This window comes from Camelus bactrianus, chromosome 4 (genome assembly GCF_048773025.1).
Source record: "Camelus bactrianus isolate YW-2024 breed Bactrian camel chromosome 4, ASM4877302v1, whole genome shotgun sequence".
NCBI lineage: Eukaryota > Metazoa > Chordata > Mammalia > Artiodactyla > Camelidae > Camelus > Camelus bactrianus.
This window is the reverse complement of record NC_133542.1, coordinates 59,837,470-59,858,050: the sequence shown is the minus strand read 5'-3', so window position 1 is coordinate 59,858,050 and position 20,581 is coordinate 59,837,470. Positions and strand designations below refer to the sequence as shown.

The window sequence follows — 20,581 nt, the reverse complement described above, 5'->3', positions numbered from 1 at the left end:
GTGCCCATCATCTGTCTACACCCAGATGGCAGTGCCTGGCATGGTGCTGAGCACCGGCCAGCACCTAATCTAGTGAATTAAACTTCAGCTAAGCAAGAAAGCTAGTGGTGTCTTACTTCAATGTAACTGAAGGATCAGCACCCTTTCCCCATGCTGCCCTGGCTGGCACTGTGCAGACCAGCTTGCACAGAGGCTGCTCTGCTCGGACACAGGCTGCTTGTGACCACCCACAGCCCCACCAGGCTGGCCCCAGGTCTGGCCAGGGATAGCAGCCTTGGGCTGCTCTGTCCTAAAGTGCTCTATGGCTCTTCCAGGGTCCTGCAGGAGACAGTCACCAGGGGGCGCCAAAACACCACCGGGAACCTTGGCAAACCTACTTGGGCTGGTAGGGGATGGAAGGGAACCTTTGGATGCTCCCAGGTCCAAAGCAGGGCCAGATCTCAGAGCCTCGGGCTCTTAGGCCACAGCACTCTCTACTGTACCCCCTTTGCCTCTCCTGGAAAGAAAATGGCTGTGACGTTCACTCTGCGAACGTAGCAATGGCTGAACGAGGGCCATGAGATTCAATATATCGCAGGCTACGGAGAGGGGGAGTTCCTTTCTCCATGGAGAAGAGATAAAGAGAAGCCATGGTCCCCAAGACGCTGCTGAAGGTCAGAGGGATGTCCCTGGAAGAAAAGGCCCCTCCCACTTCTGCCTTGCCCTGGCCACCTTCTGATTCTTTGCTCCGGGCCTCCTCCCAACACCACCCCCTGCCCATCATGCACCACGCAGACCCCAGGGCGGACAGGGGCTGCAGCACAGGAACTGCTGGGGGTGCACTCACCGCTGGAGTTTTGGGAACTACTATTCGTTTCTTCAAAGTGGTTTTGTGCTTTGCCTTCCACCCTCCGACTGAAAGCGCTTTCTGCTGGGTGGGGACAGGAGAGAGTAAGAAAAAACCGAGGTGACTGGTCAGCACCAGGCCCAAAGGGAGCGAGATGCCAGAGGGGGCTCAGAGGCCGGGTCCGTGGGAGATACCCGTGCCTGGGCTGGGTGAGTGCGTGCCCGGGGCCTTATGCTGGGGAAGCAGCCCAGTGAGGGGCTCCAGAACCCCAAACAGGCACCTCCAGCTCCTCAGGCTCACCTGAATTGCCCGATACCTTGTCAGGACCCCAAGAGACCCCCCCCCCGACCGTGCCGAGAGTGGGTGGAGGCCCAGGCATGGGGGGATGCACGTGTGACCTGGGAGCACGCATGACAACCAGCTGATGGAGCAGATTGCAAACGGCCAGGGCCTCCCACCTCTGGCCCCCGGGGAGCCATATTTGTGACACCAAGTAATCTGGATCTGCCACTCACTACTCGCTCTGCGGCCACAGGCCTCCCCGAGGAGCAGGGAGGATGACAGTCTGTTTTCTGGTGGTGGTTCTGACAGAGCAGGAGGGCCAGACGACTGATTCCAGCTCCACCAGCTGAGGGGCCCTGGGCGAGGGAAGTTACGACAGGCCTCCTGGTGAGGTCTGGTCAGGGTTCATCCAGGGGAAGACACTGGCTCCGAAGTGACTACTGGGGTGTCTGCTTGCAGGTGGCACCTTTCTGGGTGTCTCACCCTCTCCCAGGACTCTCTGTAAACGCCAGAGTGCAGAGATAGGGTCCAACCAGGTGGAAAACACTAATTCAGGCCCTGTTCCAACATGCGGAAGGTACTGAGACAGAAAATCTGAGTAACTGGGCTTTTCCAAGCTGCTCTTGGCACAACAGGGATGCTGGATGCTCCAGGAGATAAAGCCTTCAGGGACCAAGCCAATTTGGGGCGAGGAGCCGACCCAGCCTTTCTTGAGAAACAACTTGCATGAGGATATGAAAGCCTCTGAAAAGTTCGGCTAGAGAGAGATTCACTTATAATTATTTAACCCAACCTTCCCAAATGTATGTGGCTGCTGAAGCCCATTTAAAAAATATCAGAGTCCATAAAAAAAAAAGAAAAAAATCAGAGTCCTTAATAGCCCTCAAAAATGGTGATCGTGGGAACCCACTTTGGGAAATGCCACTGTCAGCCAGTTCACCCTAGGCCAGGAGGACAAGTGCTCAGATTGTGGGGGCCGGGTCCCCAACAATCACTGGGTGATGGGAAGGGAAGCCAGAGGTGGCTCCTATAGGTCCTGGTCAACTGCCCTGTCCCCTGACCCCGACAACACCCCCTGACGCAGCCTCCTTTTCGCAGAGGCAGTCCATAACATCACAAGGAAGACCCTTTCTTTAAATGTGTCTGTAAAATGCCTGGGCTGAGAGCTACACTGCTGTCCACTTCAAGATGCCATCTGTGAGTTGGCCAAGAAAGTCCCTCAATTCTTTGTCTAGGGAAAGGGGGGCACTCTTACTTACTGAGCACCCACTATGGAACAGGCGCCGGTCCAGACACTTTACATCCCTGGTCTCCCTTAATGATCTATCAGCCCTATGAGGTCCACGTTTTTGTTCCCATTTCACAGATGAGAAGCCAGAGGAAAGAGGCTGTCCAGTTCCTGGGGCTGGCTGCTCTCCTAAATGCCCAAGATGGCAGAATAAGATTTCATCCCTGGGGCAGACGCTTCCTTTTTAAAAATGTCATGGCAGGGAAGTGATTCTGTTCTCCATTTTTATCCTCGTGCCTGCAGGGGGATGGTTACCCAACTATGGACGATTTTCAGGCAGCCTGACCCAACCTACTGGTAGAATTTAGCACAACTGAGGTTACAAGCTCACAACTGGCCTCCTATGGCTCAGCGGATAATGCAGATTTTGATCAGCTGTCCCTGCCACTGGCACCTCTGGCTGAAAGCCAGTGAGCGGTACCGCAGGTGACATCCCCGCACAGGCACATCCATCCACACAGGAGGAGCTGCCTGTGCAAGCGTGGCGGGGGCAGGGACGACTGCCAGCTCTAACGTGCAGGCTCCGGCTCACCACCTGGTGCCCTCTGTCCCGCACAGCTGGTAACCCAGGTGTGACACCCACCGCACGTCTTCGGGGTCACATAAAGGTAGCCAGAGGCAAGCCCCAAAGCCTGCTCGATGCTTATTCGGTGACACTGGGTTCCAAGAGCTGCCACAGAGCACACAGCCCTGTAGGCAGCTCTGTGCGGAAACTGCAGACGCCCAAACTCCCAGCCACAAGGTCAAGAGTAAAAGCAAGATCTGAAAGCCGTGATCCCATTATGTAGTCGAGCCAGTATCTACCACCCATGAGCTCGTGACGACCAGCCCGTTTCTGATTTACGACTACTGTTGTCAAAAATCAAGGGCCAGACTCTTCTCTACACAGAACCTGAAAGCCATGACCTTCAAGGGTAATCACCTACCTACTCTCCTTTTGGGAGAGCAACAACAAACGTATCTTCAAACATTTCAAGAATTACATCCTTGCTCCTGATTAGCCTCCTGAACCAGAGTACAGGCAAACACAACTAATCCCTTGGCCTGTCATTGGTTCAGCCTCCTCGTTCATTTGAGTTCTCAGTTTGATCGCTTGTACGTTTAATGAGTGGCTCTGGGCCTCTTGAAGGCATCTGAAAGGCTTGCAGTCCCAGAAGGACCACATCATCACTTTACCCTACGTCCCACACATGTTGGCGGGATGCTCAAAGCTCTTTCCATCCAGGTATGAATCAGGATTCCTGATTAGCTGGTACTCAGCACACAGTGTGTCTCAGCAGTTTTCCTTGATACTGATAAGAAAATGGCTTCTGTGAACCTTTCACTGCCTTTTCACCCTTCTGGAGTCTGAGCCCCTTTCTGCACAGACTCCAGCACCACTGGAGCCAGCATCCATCCATTGGTTTCCCGCTGGGCTATGGCTCATGGAGAGGTTTCACGAATAGTACTAGGTAGACAGAGGCCAAGAGAACAGAGCTCCCAGACAACCACTCTTCTTCACAGAGAGCAGCTCTTTGTAGGAATGAGTTTTTAGATTGGGTTTTCTGAAAGATGGGCAAGGCAAACTCATGCCAAGAGGGTCCAGGCAGGTGACATAAATGGATGGACTGGGCTGGATGCGAGACAGACAACAGTGTGGTCACAATGAGAAATGGCACCTGCCACGTGGCCACGGTGTTGGGGAGGCAGGAGGGAGTGGTGGGGACTGTGGAAAACTGGAGAGCACATGCTCTACTGGAGGAGGCAGCTGTGGCTCAGCCCCAAGGCAACTGCTGCCCTGCAGGAAAGTGGGCCCAGGACTGCCAGATCTGACTTTTCAATGTCAGCTAGAAATCAAACGTTTTATATAAAAATCTAATGTTCAAACGTTGGCAATTAATTTAAAAGAATTTAAAGCCCTTTAGGCCATGACCTGGGAAAAAAATATTCTGCTTAAAAAAAATTAGTCTGCAAACCATCTTGTACAACCCTCTGAGTTATGTAAGAAAACCTAGACTCAGAGAGCTTAGGTGGCTTGCCATGGTCACACAGCCAGCCAGAGGCAGAGCCGGGACCCAGGTTTGCCCCAGAGAACTATGGGACCTCCACTCTCACTCTTGCAAGGGAACAATGACCCCGGGCACAGCTGTGGCAGGTGGAAAGAAGGGCGGGGAGCGGAAGAAGTGTGAGGGTAACATAGGCCATTGGTACCTGCGGTTGCCTTGCTTGCTGGAGATCCCGAATTTGGAGTGCGGAACGTCTGGGTTTGGGTGGCTGGAGGGGTGCGGTGTAAGAGGGTGGCACATCGGACCACGGAGGCCGGAGCCTTTTTCCCCGACTGGTTCGTCTGGGTCTTCGCTGCCACGAAGCGTGGAGACGGGGAGACCTCTGGATGCGAACACTCAGAGCCCGTGTCTGGATCATCCGGTGGCTCCCACCCGGGGGCGGTACCTGAGAGGGTCACGCTCTCAGTCCCCGAGGGCCCTTGGAGCTGGCCCAGGACATGGCCTCTCGTGGCCACAGACCCCCCATTCTCGAGGGTCAGAACTTCCTGGTCCACAGAGAGCAAGGGCTCTGGCTCCCGCCCAGAGCCTGAGAAAATCTGGGAGTCTAGAACCCTCCCCAGCTTCTCCTCGAGGGAAGCCTGGTCACCAGCTCACACTCAGCATCGCCTGGAGCCGCTGACCAGCCCACTGGTGGTTCATCCCTAACTCTTGACCAGCCTAGGCTCTGAGTGTCTAAGAACTTGGCCTGGACCCATGCTCGGAGCACCTGCATTACTCAGCCCAGGCCCAAGTTCATTTCTGAGAACGTTGGCTTCCAAGCCTCTTTTCCTTCCAAGGCAGGCCGGCTCAGAAGGAACGACAGACAGCAGAGAGGCAGAGACCTGTAGGGCTGTTTGGCAAGGGAGCGAGAAATGCCATCACAAGGTTTGAGGGGAAGTGGCTCGTGGTGCTCCCTGGGCACTGCCTGGGAATTGATGCTCTCAGGGGACAGTGCTCAACCCAACACCCGACGATTTAATGGAAAAAAGTGTAGTAGCTCCCTGGTGATGTCTGGGGCAGCTTGTGTCACCATTTCCCAGACCTATTGCCTCCCTCACCTGAACTCTCTGCAGAAGCTAGAGTCCCTGAGAAGCGGGGGCCGACCATCGGGTGGTCTAGGGTGGCAGCAGTCTGCCTCCTTCATGCTGCCTGGAGACATAACTACCAGTGGTGGCAAGTCCCTGAACATGGCTACGGTCCCATGTTCAAACCAAAGGGGCAGGGCACAGTAGTTTCACTCAACTGCAACTCTTGCCCTTGAAGGTGAGAGCGAACTAGGCAGCAAGAGAAGGGACCCCTTGGGTGCTGAGCGGGGGCTCCCAGAACCCACAGGCACTGGGAACACATCCCGAGGGCACCACCTTGCCACAGAGCCTGGCCAGAGCCTGACAAGGACCCTGCTCTGCTGCCTGCCTCTGTGGGCAGAAGACAGGCCTCCTTATGCCCCTGCTCCCAGGGCAGTGTCCATCCTGGGCATCAGATGCTGCGCCCACCACTCTCACAGCCAAATATCAGCAGGCGCTCCCTGAGCCTCCATCTCTACCCATTCCTGGCAGCTGGGGACACCGAGGCCCAGAGAAGCAGGAGGCAGGGTCTTGTCCAAGGTCACATAGGACCGAAAGCACTGAGGTGAGCTCAGAGGACTCAGACTGCTCCCTTGTCCCTTTGGGGAGCTCAGCACCTTTCTACCACAGTAGTGGCCAGATGCCAGGACCTAGGGATGACAGTACTCTGGTCATGGTCCCTTAAGCAAGCCCTCACCTGCCCCACCTGAGTCCTAGGAGGAACCCTCAAGGCTCAGTGAGAGGAGAACACAGGTGTCCCTCACTACTCCCCCTCCCCACGCCGGATTCTCACTTTCTCAGTCAGGATCTGGAGAGCTGTGGGCAGGGAAGGGTGCTTATGTATGTTCCCCTTCTCTTCCTCCCTCCCTTCCAGAGGTAAGGATCTCGAAGGCCCCGAGTCCAACCAGGAGTGTGGCTCATCTCACAATTTCCAATGATTTTTTTAGCCACAGAATAAACCTACACATCAAACTCTGAGGTAGGTGTCCAGCACCCAGCCTCTGATTTCCCCAGTCTCCCTCAAGCGCAGTCTGGGGAGTGAGGCTGACCCACCTCTCAATCCCAGGTCTGTCATCTCCAGCCTCTGTCGTCTTGGACTTTTTATTTCCCCTCTTGGTCTTAGTCCTCCCACTCCTCAACCTCCACTGATAAAAGTGGGACACCCATCTCTGCCCAACCACCCTCACAGGGATTCTGAGAGACTCCACGAGAGTCACAGAAGCACCTTGAATGGCAAACTACTCTTCAAATGTAAGCAGTTATTACTCCTTTTTTTTGTTTTTTTGTTTTTTTTTTTGTTGTTGTTGTTTTGTTTTTTTTAGGGATAAGGAAACCAAGGCCCAGAACGGTTAATAAGTTAAAGGCCACACAGTTAGTGCCAAGATGGGGCAGGGGCTCAAGCCCACCACCTTCTCAAGGAGGCTTTTGCACAAGGCCACGTGGTCCCCCTAGGTCCTAACACACACCCCGGGGGACCTGGGCACAAGGGACAGAGTAGTTCTGAGCAATAAACTGAGCATGTTGCTTCCCCTGTTAGGCCTCAGTCTCGACCAGGCAGAGTGGTTTCTAGGAGGCCCTCCAGATCAGATCTTTTTATAGGCTACGATGCTGTCAAAACCCTGGCATTCCGTGTGCAAGAGCCTCTCCTTCCCTGTGGCAGGGGGCTCAGGGACACCCCAGAAGCACATAATACAATAAACCTTAGGGCATCACCTGCTTGCTCTGGCCTGGGACCTGCCCACCTCCTGTCCTCTCGGTCCACAACACCCTCTCTCTTTCAAGCTTCATGGCCTTTGCTCAACCTAGTCCCTCTGCGTGGATCACTACTGCTGGTCCTATGTACCATCACTTCCTCGAGTAGCCCTCCCTGATCCCCACGTGGTCATTTATCTTTCACCCTCCCTCTCCTCTTCCCTTCTAAGATCTGACTGCCACCAGTAATGACACAATCTTTTGATCAATGGCTCTTTCCCCAGTGTCCTGTATGTTCCGTGAGAGTAGGGACTCCACCAGGTTGGCTCAACCATGCACTCAGTGCCTGGCACATTCCCTGACACACAGGAAATACTCAACAGATACTGTGGAGTCAGGGATCAATGCACGAATGGCTCAGAACCACTTAAATAGAGCACATCAAAGATGGGATGCCCAAGAGAAGGCATAAGAAGCTATCTCACATGTTATCTTCCCATTGGTCCCAAAGGTATAAGGCAGATAGGGACAAAGAGGCTCAGAGAGGTATGGGCACCACTCCAGGGTCACAGAGCAGGTCAGGGCTGAACCAAGATGAATTTCCCAGGCTCCTAACTCATTTCACTCAATAGTTTGCTCCATCTGTTGATCTTCTCACATGAAATATTATCAAGCAGGAATTCCTACCTGGGCTTTGATCAAAAAAGGAAGAAAAAGTTTCAGAGAGGTTGGCTGATTGCTCTTATAAGAAACATGAGATGTTTACACATACACACGAGAGATATTTAAAAATTAAAAAGCACCATGGTCTCTCCTTTTTGTAAAACTGAAAATTTAACTGGGGCAAAAGAAAAAATTTTCTAAGAATATTAAGAGTCGAGAAAAGAAATGACGCAGCTGAGAGGGCGGAAAGACTGGAGGTCTTCTGGAATCTTTACGCGGTAAAGGTGGGTGGAAATGCACTGGAAGCAAAAGGGAATAGGGTGCTCAAAGGCTGGAGGCGGGAATGAAAGGGAGACGTCGCGGAAGAGGAGTCTAATTTGGGAAGCGCTGATCTTAGATTTGTCTTAGAAAGAGAACAGTAGTCCTTACACTTCTGACCATGAGGCAACACCTGGCGCAAGACTAACCCGCCTCCAGATGCAACTGCAGAGCTGGACAGAAAGCATGAGACAAGAATTTTCAGACCTTGAATGGCAGATTGTGCAAGAGTATGAAAGGACCTACTGTGAGTCCCACGATCACTCCAGCTGTCTGCCTGGAGAGAACTTCTGGATCATGGCACAGAGATGGAGCTGGGAGGATGCAGTGCAACCTCAATGAAATGAGAGCCAGCGATCAGAGTTTAGGGCTTCTGAGGTGGCTGGAATTTGCAGGCCAGGAAAACAAAGAGGAGGCAATTGTGCAAAAAAAAAAAAAAAAAAAAGAACTCTAGAAATGCACAAAGCGTTCCCTGGAAGTTTTTAGCTGAGCACCAAACTGTATTTGTGCAGAGGAAGCTTCTGCAAAGACTGGCAGCCAGAAGTTACTGGGGGGCTGGGAGCCAAGTGAAGATTCAGAAATCGCACAAGGTGAGAAGGTAAGTTTGAGTTCCACCTGCCAGAGAGATCCTGCTGAATACCTTGGGAATTCAGTTGGGACCCAGAAAAGCCATGCCTCAGAAGGATTACTCTAACCCTAGAATAAGGACTGCTCTAGAACTGCCCTAACACAGCTTTAAAACAAGCCTTTGAAGTATCAAGTTGATCTGTAAGTAAATTAACTGCCTGCCAAAACAAAATTCAATACTTCTTAAAAAAAGGCAACAAAATCCAGACACTTAAAAACATTGCATCCACAATGTGCAGCACACAATAAAAATTATTCGTTAGGTGAAGCAAGAAAATGTAAGTAATCATCAAGAGGAAAAAGATCATTAGGAACATAGAGAAATGACAGGGATCATGTAATTAGCAGATAAGGACATTAACACAGCTATTGTAAATATGCTCAAGGATTTAAAGGATAACATGAATATAATGAAGAAGGAAATGATGTAAAAAGGAACCAAGTGGAAATTGCAGAGGTGAAAAACATGACAGCTGAAATGAAAAATTCACTTGATGGACATTTCTAATATAACAAATTAGACACTGTAAAAGAAAAAACCAGAAACTTGAAGATAGGACACTAGAAACTATCCAACTTAAAAAACAGAGCTTCAGTTGATCTGTAAGCATCATAAAATAATCAAATATACATATAATTAAAGTCTCAATAGAAAAGAAAAGACAGTTGGAGAAGAAAAATCTTTGCAGAAATACTGGCTGAAAATTTTCGAAATTTGATGAAAATTGTAAACTCACTGATCCAAGCAGCTCAGAGAATGCTAACCAGGATAAAGACAAAGAAAACCACACATCATAATGAAATTTGCTGAAAATCAGTAATACACAGAAATATTTTAAAGCATCCAGAGAAAAGAGACACATTAAATATAGAATAACAATCAGAATGATCTCTGACTTCTTATCAGAAATAACATAAACCAGGAGATAAAGGGATGACATTTTAAGGTCCTGAAAGAAAAATTTCTCAGCCTAGAATTTCATATACAAAGAAAATAGCCTTTAAAAGAAAGAGTGAAATAAAAAGCATCTTCAATTCAGACAATCTTTCATCAACAGACCTACCATACAAGAAATGTTACAAGAAGCTCTTCAGGGAATAAAGGAAAATCATAATAGATAGAATTCCGATTTATAAAAAGGAAAGGAAAGTATAGAAAATATTAATATGTGGGTAAACATAAAAGGCATGTTCCTATTTCTTAAACACATAACTGTTCAAAGCAAAAAGAATAATTGCTGGATTTATAACTTATGTAGATGTTCATGTATGATAGAATAGCACAAAGGACAGGAGGGGAGTAAACAGAAACACACTGTTGTAAGATTCTTGGATTATGCGTGATGTGTTACTACAAGGTTATGGTAGATTGTAATACATTAAAGATGAATATTAAAAACCACAGAATAACCACTAAAAAAGCCATAAAGCTAACAGAGGAAACAAAAAGGTTCTTGATTAATATCAAAAAAGGCAAGAAAAGGTAGAAAAAATGAAGAATAAGAACAGATGGGACAAATGGGAAAAATTATAACAAGATGGTAAATTTAAAACCAACCACATCAATAAATTATATGTAAATGGATTAAACACTTCAATGAAAAGGCAGGAATTGCCCAACCGGATAAAGGAGCAAGAACCAACCAGATGTACACACTTCATATATAGGGACATAGATAGATGTAAAGAAAAGGATGAAAAGAGATTTACCATAAAATACCAATCCTACGAAACATGTAGTGACTATATTAATAGCAAATAATGTAGATTTCAGGACAACAGATATTATAAGAGATTTTAAAAAGGGCACTGTGCAATTTTAAAAAAGGTTAATTCATCAAGACACAATGATCCTCAGCGAGTGCTCCTAAAAACAAAGTTTCAAAATATGTGAATCAAAAACTGACAGAACTAAAGGGAGAAACAGAATACCCACAATTATAGTCGCAGATTTTAATGCTGCTCTCTCTACTTAATAGAGCAAGGAGATTTTTTTTTTAAGAGCCTGAAAAAGTATAGAGATTTGAACAACATTATTAAACAACTTAACCTAATTGACACTATACTCAGGGAACACTCTTCCCAAATCACTCTATGAGGCCAGCATTACTCTGATACCAAATTAGTCAAGGACATTTTAAGAAAAGAAAAGTAGACTGCTGGTTGAAATGTAAAATGGCGGAACAGCCTGGCTGTTTATTAAAAGTTAAACATACACCTATCATATGATCCAGGCATTCCTACCCTAAGTATTTACCCAAGAGAAATGAAAGCATTTGTCCACAGAAAGACATGTACACAGATATTCACAGAAGCTTTGTTTGTATTAGATCCAAACTGGAAACAACTCAAATGTTCATCCATAAGGAAACAGATGAAGGAAACTGTGGTATCTATATTTAGACCATCACTACTTATCAATTAAAAGGAGTGAACTACTGATACATGTAAACATGAATGAATCTTTAAACAATTATGCTGAATGAAAAAAACCAGACCCCATCTCACACACACAGAAAGAGTAGATACTATAAGATTCCATATTCGCAATATTCTAGAAAATACAAACTAATCTATAGTAACAGGAAACAGATCAGTGCTTGCTGGGGCATGGGGAAGTGGTGAGTGAGGGATTATAAAAAGGCACAAGGAAAATTTGGGGGATGATGGATACGTTCACTATCTTGATTGTGGCGATGGTTTCATGGGTGCATACAAAGGTCAAAACATCAAATTGTTTACTTTAAATATAGGCACATATTTTAAATTATGACTATGATTAACAAACCACTGACTGAATTCGGGCTACTTCCCTAATTATAGGACTGTAGTTCTCTGCCCTTGAGGGGTCAGTTTTAGGAGTGACATTGAAAGCCAGGTAAAATCCTAGGGAATTTTGGATAGAAGTTATCAGAAAACACGTACCTGAAAGCAAATTAACTCTACAAACTACCCTAGGTCTTCAAATAATTTAGATGCCTTTCCAAGAAAGAGAAGTTTCAAATAAAGAAGTCATTCTTTTGCCAAAGAAGAAACATCTCAACACTGTAATGTTCTTTGGTTCACTGCATAGTTTTTGGATAGACTTAATGTATTTTAACAAAGGACAGGCACAGTAACTTATTTTTTTAAAAAATCAAACCATGTAATTTACCACATTATCAGAATAAATGATAAGAATCATAGAACCATCTCAATAGATGTAGAAAAAAACACATAACAGGAATTTAGGATAAAAACGCTCGGTAAACTAAAAAGAGAAGGTAACTTTTTCAGCTGATAAAGGAGCATTTATGAAAAGCCATTTCAGCTAACACGATACTTAATGATGAAAATGATGATATTTAATGATGAAAAACTGAACCCTATGATTGTGAACCAGGCAGAGATATTCACTCATTTCATTTATTGAACATTGAACTGGAGGTGCCTAATTAGCATAATGAAGAAGAAAAAGAATAATAAAAGAAAAAAAGAAGTAAAGCTGTCTTTATTAGCAGATGACATCAGTATGTACAAGGAAAATTCTAAGAAATTTACAAAAAAAGCTTTTAGAAGTATGAATGAATTTAGTAAAGTTGCAGGATATGAATTCAGTGTACAAAATCAATTCTGTTTATATGTAACAGCAATAAAAACAGGAAATTAAAAAATCACAGCATTAAAAAACCCATAAAATACATAGATATAATTTAATGAAATATAATTTAATGAAAATACAAACTATTGCTGAGAGAAATTTAAATAGACCTAAACCAATGGAGAGACATACCATGTTCATGGATTGGAAGATTCAATAATATTATGATGTCTATTCTCCCCAGATTGGTCTATAGATAGTGTAATCCTAAACAAAATCCCAGTTGGATTCTTTGTAGAAACTGGCAAGAAGACTAACATTTATATTGAAAAGCAAAATTCCTAGAATAGACAAATATTTTTAAAACACACAAAGCTAAAAAAACTGAGAGCACCTGATTTAATACTTACTATAAAACTCCAGTAAATAAGACCATGGCATAAACACAAATAAATCAGTGGAACAGAAATAAACTCACACTTACTCATGCATTCAACTGATTTTCAACAAAGGTCCAATACAATAGGAAAAGGACAATGATTTCAACAAACAGTGTTGAAACAACCAGATATCCATATGGAATAAAGTGAATCTCAAATCATACCTCTCATCATTCACAAAAACCAGCTTGAAATGGATCAAATCCCTAAGTGCAAATGCTGAAAGTATAATGCTTCTAAGAGACAATAAAAGAAAATAATTTCTCCCACCTTGAAGTAGGCAAGGACATCCTATGAAGGACCCAGAAGACACTAACCATAGGGAAAAAAATGTTTAATTAGACTTTATCAACGTGAAAAACAACTGCTCATCAAAAGATAATGTATGAAAATCAACAGGCACACCAAAGACTGGGAGAAAATGTTCACAATATATACATCTGATAAAGAATCTGGATCCAGAATATATAAAGAACTCCTACAATTTAACAATAAAAAGACAAACAACCCAACCAAAAAATAGGCAAAAGACTTAAACGATTCCCAAAGTAAAATATACAAATGGCCAGTAAGCAAGTGAAAAAACTGCTCAAAATCATTAGTCATCAGGAAAATACAAATTAACACCACAGTGAAATGCCACTACACACTCACCATAATAGCTAGAAATAAATAGCTTCCTACCACCAAATGTTGGCAAGAATGCAGAGCAAGTGGAACTCCCATCCATGGCCGGTGGGAGTCGAAGGTGCTGTAGCTGTCTTGGGAAATTGTTTGTCAGTTCTTAAAAAGGTAAACATACTCTCCCCTACGACCCAACAATTCTACTCTTTGGAATTCATCCAAGAGAAATGAACACATATGCCCACAAAAAGCCTCATACAAGCATTTTCATAACAGCTTTATTCATAGTAGCCTAAAACTGGAAACAACTCAAATGAAATGAGCAAATGGCTAAACAAACTGTGGTATTTTCACACAACAGAGTATTGCTCAGCAGTAAAAAAGAACGAACTGATATATACAAGATGTATGAATCTTAAAAACATTTTGCTAAGCGAAAGCAGTCAGACCCAAAAGAGTACATATTATATAATGCCAGTTGTAAGATCTCCTTCCACAGTCAGCCCAGGTCCTTCTGAATACTCTTGCCAGACCTGGGGGTGGGGTTCTCAAGGACTGGCCCTGGGTACTACTTGATGAAGCCATCAAATCTAGACCCCAATTCCACACAGAACCCATGGATATAACAAATCTCTAGATTCAAAGGCCACTGGGGGCGGCGGGGCTATTTCTTGTTCAGCCTTAGGGAATCAATTCTCTGCTGCACATGCCTAAATTTCTCACTCTGCATTTTAAACACAGATGATCCTGGAGTCCCCAGACTTCAGGAGTAGGAAGAAATGCGAAGTAGTAGAGAAGAGAGATGCACTCAAACAGATGCAGAATGACAAAGAAAGAGAGTCCACAACAGAGAGAATAAGAAAATGAAGAACAGAGAAAGAGGAGACAGCCTTTCAGGAGCGAAGCACCTGGATATCAGGGAAGAAATCAGGGTGCAATCAAAGCATCCCTTCCTGCTGTACCATCTGACATGTGATGCAGGGGAACTTCACGGTTAAGAGTATGGGCCTGCAGCTCTCCTGCCAGGGTTCAAAACCAAGCTCCCCTCTTATTAACTCCATGACCTTACTCAACTTGTTTCAGAAGAGCCATTTGAAGGAAGAGCAGAAGCTGCCTGAAGGTTTTCTCCAAAGGCTGAAACCCAGGTTGCAGGCTGGCTTCGTGACTAACACCTAACTGTAAGTGCATTCTGGGTAGCATCTCCTCTGGGCACCAGGGAGCAGGGCAGTTGCTGCTTCCCTGGAGAGCACAGGTGGAGTGCCCATGCACTGCGGCCCCTGTCCCTGCTTGTTGAAAGCAGGATCCCCAGAGGGGTCTGGGCCTTGGAGCTCAAGCCCAGCCACATAACAGCCCTGATGTCTCAGCACCAGCACCATTAGTAGCTCAAATGGATGGGTTGGTGCTCTCCCTGACACAGGACTGGCCATGTGGTGGGCGCTGAATAACCATACATCCTGAGCCTGGGTGGCAGGACAGGCTCCTCTAGTTGGGCCGCTAGATGCCCACCTGAGGGTCTCCTTTTGCTGCAGATGCCTGGAATCCAGACACCTGGGCTGAAAGGACCTCGAGAGCTCCTACAGGTGGAGCTCCCACAGGTCTGAGCCCAGAGAATAGAGGTGTCAGGCACAAGGTCACCCAGCAGTCAGGGGCCGAGAAAGACAAGAATCTTAGCCCAGTGTTCACTTCAGGATGCCCACAGGGAGTCCCCTCAGCCCTGCCCCTCTGCCCAGCAGGCAAGAATTCCTGGGGAAGCTGCCTCCGCCACCTCTGGGCTCTGGACTCCTCCCCTAGTCCACCTGAAAGCCCTCTGGGGCCACCTGCCTGTGCTGCTCCTGTTAGGGCTCCAAGAGGGTCAGGCCTCCCACAATGTAGGCAGCTTGAACCCTGATCATCTTGCAAATTCCCTCCCCCTCCCTGGACCTAAATCTTCCCATCCATAGACTGTGAAGTGGGCTCCCCAGAGCTCTGCTGTGACAAACAAAAGCAGGGATACTCTCGGACACCTCCCACACATCCCACCCTACTGCCCTGCGACTCTGGTTAAGCCCCACTCTGTCAGAACTCTGGTTGAGGACTGAGGGCCCTCTTAGCCCTGGGGACCTAAGAATGGAGCCCCCTCTGACATCCAGAGGGGAGCTGGGAAATCAGCTGCATCAGGAGAATGGAAGGCCAGGATGTCCCTGTGGGAAGGATCCTTAGGACCCTTTCCCTTCCAGGCCAGGGGGGAAGAATCGACTGGGGGCCAGAGATAGGAGGGGGCCTGCCCAAGGCCACACACAAGCCTGTGACCCTACTGGGACTAACACCTGGGGCTTCCAAGGCCTGGCTTGGTGTTCCTTCTGACTTCTTACTGCTTCCACCTCCAAGGGCAAAGCTGTCTTTTCTAGCTGACGAGTCACCCGCTAGCCTGGGTTAAGCACTACACTGGTTCGCACTGACGCTGCATCACCCGATGCTGGATGTAGAGGAGGGGGCTCAGGAACCATATGATTTGGAGGTGCTTAGAAGAGATGGGGACAGAGCGACTGGACTTGGACAAGTGATGCCCACCATTCCTAACCCAAAATCCATGTGGGCCCCGGGCCTCTGAGACCACTAAGGGAAGACTCAGGCTCTCCTGGCTCAAGGGTGGGGCTTTCTCATCTATGGCAGTCAGGTGGCCCCAGGTGGGAACAGGGCACCTAGAAACTGACCCAGAACAAGTCCACCTTTGCTTTCACCCTCCCCTGGCAAAACTCCAGGCCCCCAGTCTATGGCTGGACACCCCCTCCCCCAGCCAGAGAAGGTACTCACTGATGGGGGCGTGTAAGGCCACGTGCTCCTGGTAGGGCGTGTAGTACTTGTACTGCTTTCCGCAGAATTCACAGGTGTAATTGCCGGTTTCTGTCCGAGGAGAAAGAAGTGTGGGAATGGGCCCCTCCAGAAGCAGCAGCATGCTCCCTCCCACTAAATGCCTCCTCATTCTGGGACCACCAGTTAGAATCAGGAGCCCACCTGAGTCAGACTCCCTGGGTTCAAATCCCAGATCCTCTATTTAAAGTTGTGTGACTTTAGGCAAATCTCTTAACCTTTCTGTGCCTCAGTCTTCCTATCTATAAAGTGGGGGTAACAGCAGGACCACCTTCTAATAGGATTGCTGTGAGGATTAAATTTGTATGTCACGTGCTTAGAACAGTACCTGGCACACGCTGTCCTCCTCCATCACTCCACCCCTGGGCCCCGGTGCTCAGGAAACATAGGGGACCTGAGTTGACCTCCAGTGTCAACCTCTCCATCAGCCCCTCTACAAGCCCTGCCCTCTGCAATGGCCACATAAGGGTCCCCTTATCTCCAGGACCTTCCCGGCCCCCAAGCACCCCCCACCCTCAGATAGAAGGGGCCACATCTTCCTCTCAGGTCCCACCGGACTTCATCTTTACCTCTCTTTTGGCACTGCCTAACTTCTTTCTTCTTAAAAATTTCTGATGTAATACTGTTCACTGGGGGAAAATTATAAAATACTGATAAATACAAATACAAAATTTTAAATATAAGAGAAACTTCAATCATCTATAATTCCCAGAGTAGCAGCTACCCCTTGGGGTAGAGCGTGCACCGGGCCAGACCCCAGACCCCACCCCTCACTCCCATCTCATCCAGGGTGTGCTTCCCTCACTGACGTCAGCTGTCTGGCTCCTACGGGCCTTGAATTAGCCAGCCCTGATCTATACGCTCTTTGTAACCTGGCGCACTCAATCGACAATCTTTTGTGGACATCTTGCTCAAATCAATAAACATCGATCTTTACTGCATTTATTGGCTGCCTGGTTCCCACTGGACTCTGGAATTTGCTGAGCCAGTCTCCTAAACCAGAGGACACTTAGATTGCTTCAAAATTTTTTCCCTTATTAAAAAAAAAAATGCTGGGATCCACATCCTTGTAGAAATTTTTGCACACCTGCTCATTATTTTTGCGTATCACTGCAAAATAAAGATTATTGCTCATAATCTTTGCACATTATTTCCTCAGGATAAATTAAGGGTATGCATCTTTAAGGCTTTTGATCACCATAGCATCAACTACTCACTGAAAGGCTGGGCCAATTTTCATCCCAATCAGAAAGATGTGAAAATGACTGTTTCCACGTACTATAGCCAGCAGTAAGCACTATCAGTCTTACGGACCTGCCAGGGAGAACTACACTGTAACTGCTGGCTTTCTTTCCCATTTCTTTGAGTTCTAAGGAAACTGACTATTTTTCAGGATTAATTAATGGTGGTTTTTCTTTTTTTTTTTTCTTTTCACACAATACAGAAGCTTTAAAATTTTTGGTAGTTAAATAATTTTTGTAACTGATTCATGAACACTGGTAAAGATATATTATTTGCTCTTTGTAGGCTTTGAAGCTGTTTGATCAACTGTATTAATTGTGTTACTCAAACTCTATATGATCTTGTTTCTCTCCTTGCTCCATCAAAGATTAAATGTTGTGATCAATCCCTCCATCTCATTGTCTTTCTGAATTTATTTTGTATATTTAGATATAATGTTGTTTGATGCATGTAGGCTCTTGAGATCAAAACCTTTATTAAGATTACACTAATTTCTAACACAGTGCTTCTCAAAATGTGGTCCCTATCTGCAGCAACTGCAGACCAGTTAGAAATGCAAATTCTCAGGACCTATCCCAGACTGAAAAGAAAAATTCCAGGGATGGGATCCAGCAAAACTGTTTTAACACGTCCTGTAGAAAATCCTGCAGTGTGGGAAAGTTCAGAATCACTGCTCTAACATTTAATTACACTGTTTTATTAGTTCATCTGGTATTAGTATAATTAATTCTTGATAATTCGTTAGATCATCCTTTTTGCTGGTTTTCATGTGTCTAAAGCCATTTCCCTAAATTTTCTTGCACTTTTATTCATCCAACAGATACGGTGCTTAAAAGCTGGCACAAAATATCGAGCAAAAACAGTCATGGCTCCTGCCTTCAAGGAGATTATAGTCTAGAAAAGGAGATAGAAAAATTTAAAAAATCACACACAAAAAATTAAAACTGCAACCACAATGGGTGGTGTTCTTAAGGAGACATTCACAGTACTGTGAAAATCCTAGCAGGGAATTCAATTTAGTTAATGGAGTAGAAAAGAGTTCCCTGAGGAATAGAAGAGTAAAAGATAAGGAATTAACTAGCTATGTCTCTAATAAACCATCAATAATTGGACCATTTTAAATCAACATGAGAATCTTCGTCTTCTAATAAAGAAAACTGTACCATTTGCGTTTATTGCTATTACTGAGTGGCTTTACTTGTTTTATGATTCTTTCCCTTTCATATTCTTCCCTTTCTGGTTTATTCCCTTAGTTCTCAGTTGTCTGATACAGGAACTCTTTTCTTTGCCTTCCCATTACTCCCCAATATTCCATCGTTCTCCAATATTTTCCATTGCTTTAGATAGTACATAAGATATATTTCTCTAATTATTATAGGCAAGTAGGAAGTGATATTTGCACATCTATTGCCACTGAGAAAAGCAGTTTAATTCCATGCTTCTCAAACTTCAGCCTGAGTAAGAATCATCCAGAAAGACTGTTACAACACAGACTTCTGAGTCCCACCTCGGAGATTCTGATTCCACACGGCTGGCGTGTGGCCTGAGAATTGACATTTCTTTTTTTTGTTTGTTTTGTTTTGTTTTTGAGGGGGGAGGTAATTAGGTTTATTTATTTATTTACTTAGTGGAAGTACTGGGAATTGAACCCAGGACCTCGTGCATGCTAAACATGTGCTCTACCAATTAAGCTATACCCTCCCCCCGAGAACTGACATTTCTAACAAGCTTCTAGGAGATGCTGACGCTGCTGGTCTGGAGACCACACTGTGTAGAACTGGTTTAATCTACTTTACTGTATCCCTCACCGTTTCCTTCCTTCTTGGTTTTTAAAATTCATTTTTAGTACTTCAGAATGATCTCTGTCTTTTGCATTCAATTTTACCATCAGCTTTGCAACATTTTAAACTTAATTCTGGTTTGCCTGGCTTCAAGATTCACCACCAGTCCTCTTATACTACAATTAAAGTCTCATAACTAAGCCCTTACATGTGCTCAACCACTCAGTTCATTGGAGTATATCTTCAAGTAATTTTTTGAAGATGGGTACACAGGAGAAGTGGCATGTCTTTGAGCTCTTGTTTTTTCCTTCACATATAAATTACAATTTGTCTAGGTATAAAATTCTTAGATTACAACCTTTCCTCTTCAGAATTTATTTATTCCACACTCTTTTGGCATTTAGTATTGCAGGGAAGTCAAAGGCAAGTCCACCTTGGAGTCATTTGTAAGTAACTTGCTTTTTTTCTTCTAGGTGCCTGTATAGTTTCCCCCCTATATTTACAGTTTAAAAAGTCATTAAGATCTATTTAGTTATGGGTGTTTTTATAGTGACTCTACCTGACATATGACAAACCCTTAAATCTGCCTACACAGGTCTTCCTTAGCTGAGCAATTTTTTCTTCTATGTTATCTTTGGAGAATTTCTTCTGTCCCACCAATGGAGTACCACCAATTATCTGGAACAGGTTCCTCATTCTCCAAGTTCATCATCTTTTCCTCTCATTATGCTTGTCTGTTCAACTTTGTCCCTCACATCATTAATTCTATTTCTGCTGATCAGTTCTGCTCTTTACTATCTGCAATGTAGGTTTTAATTCTGTTTGTATATTTTCTGCTTCTTTTTAATTCTTCTCATCTCTCTCCTTTCTCTCTGTCTTTTCATTTTATCTTGCTGCTTTCTCACTGTACAGCTTCCTTTTTTCATGGAGGTCATGCTACAAACTGAACTGTTCCCCTCCAAATTCAGATGCTGATGCCCTATCTCCAAAACCAATGTTGATGTCCCGATGTGTAGGTATTTGGAGATGGGGTAATTAGGTTTAGATGAGGTCACGTGGGTGGGGGACCCTCTTGATCGGATTAGTGCCCTTATAGCAAGAGACACCAGAGAGCTTGCTCCCTTTCTCTTCTTACCATGTGAGGACACAGCCAGGAAGGGGGTCCTTGGATCAGAACCCATCCATACTGGCACCCTCATCTCCGACTTCCAGCCGCCAGAACTAAGAGAAAATAAATTTCTGTTTATTTACGCCACCCAGTCTATGGTATTTTGTTCTGG

At 45.6% G+C, this 20,581-nt stretch overlaps 1 protein-coding gene across 20 annotated transcripts in view; it reads right to left on the bottom strand.

Moving 5' to 3' along the window:
• Positions 1-20,581, bottom strand: part of ZNF618 (zinc finger protein 618) — a 165,651-nt gene that overhangs the window by 19,914 nt on the left and 125,156 nt on the right. For 4 of the 20 annotated variants that reach the window (XM_074362055.1, XM_074362042.1, XM_074362041.1 and 1 more), the window contains 4 exons: positions 16,848-16,907; positions 16,222-16,311; positions 4,587-4,826; positions 827-910 (listed from right to left, as the gene is read on the bottom strand). In XM_074362055.1, coding sequence (XP_074218156.1) covers positions 827-910; positions 4,587-4,826; positions 16,222-16,311; positions 16,848-16,907 — 474 coding nt within the window. The remainder of the gene's footprint in view (positions 1-826; positions 911-4,586; positions 4,827-16,221; positions 16,312-16,847; positions 16,908-20,581) is intronic. The other 16 variants (XM_074362044.1, XM_074362046.1, XM_074362045.1 and 13 more) reach the window with 9 other exon arrangements.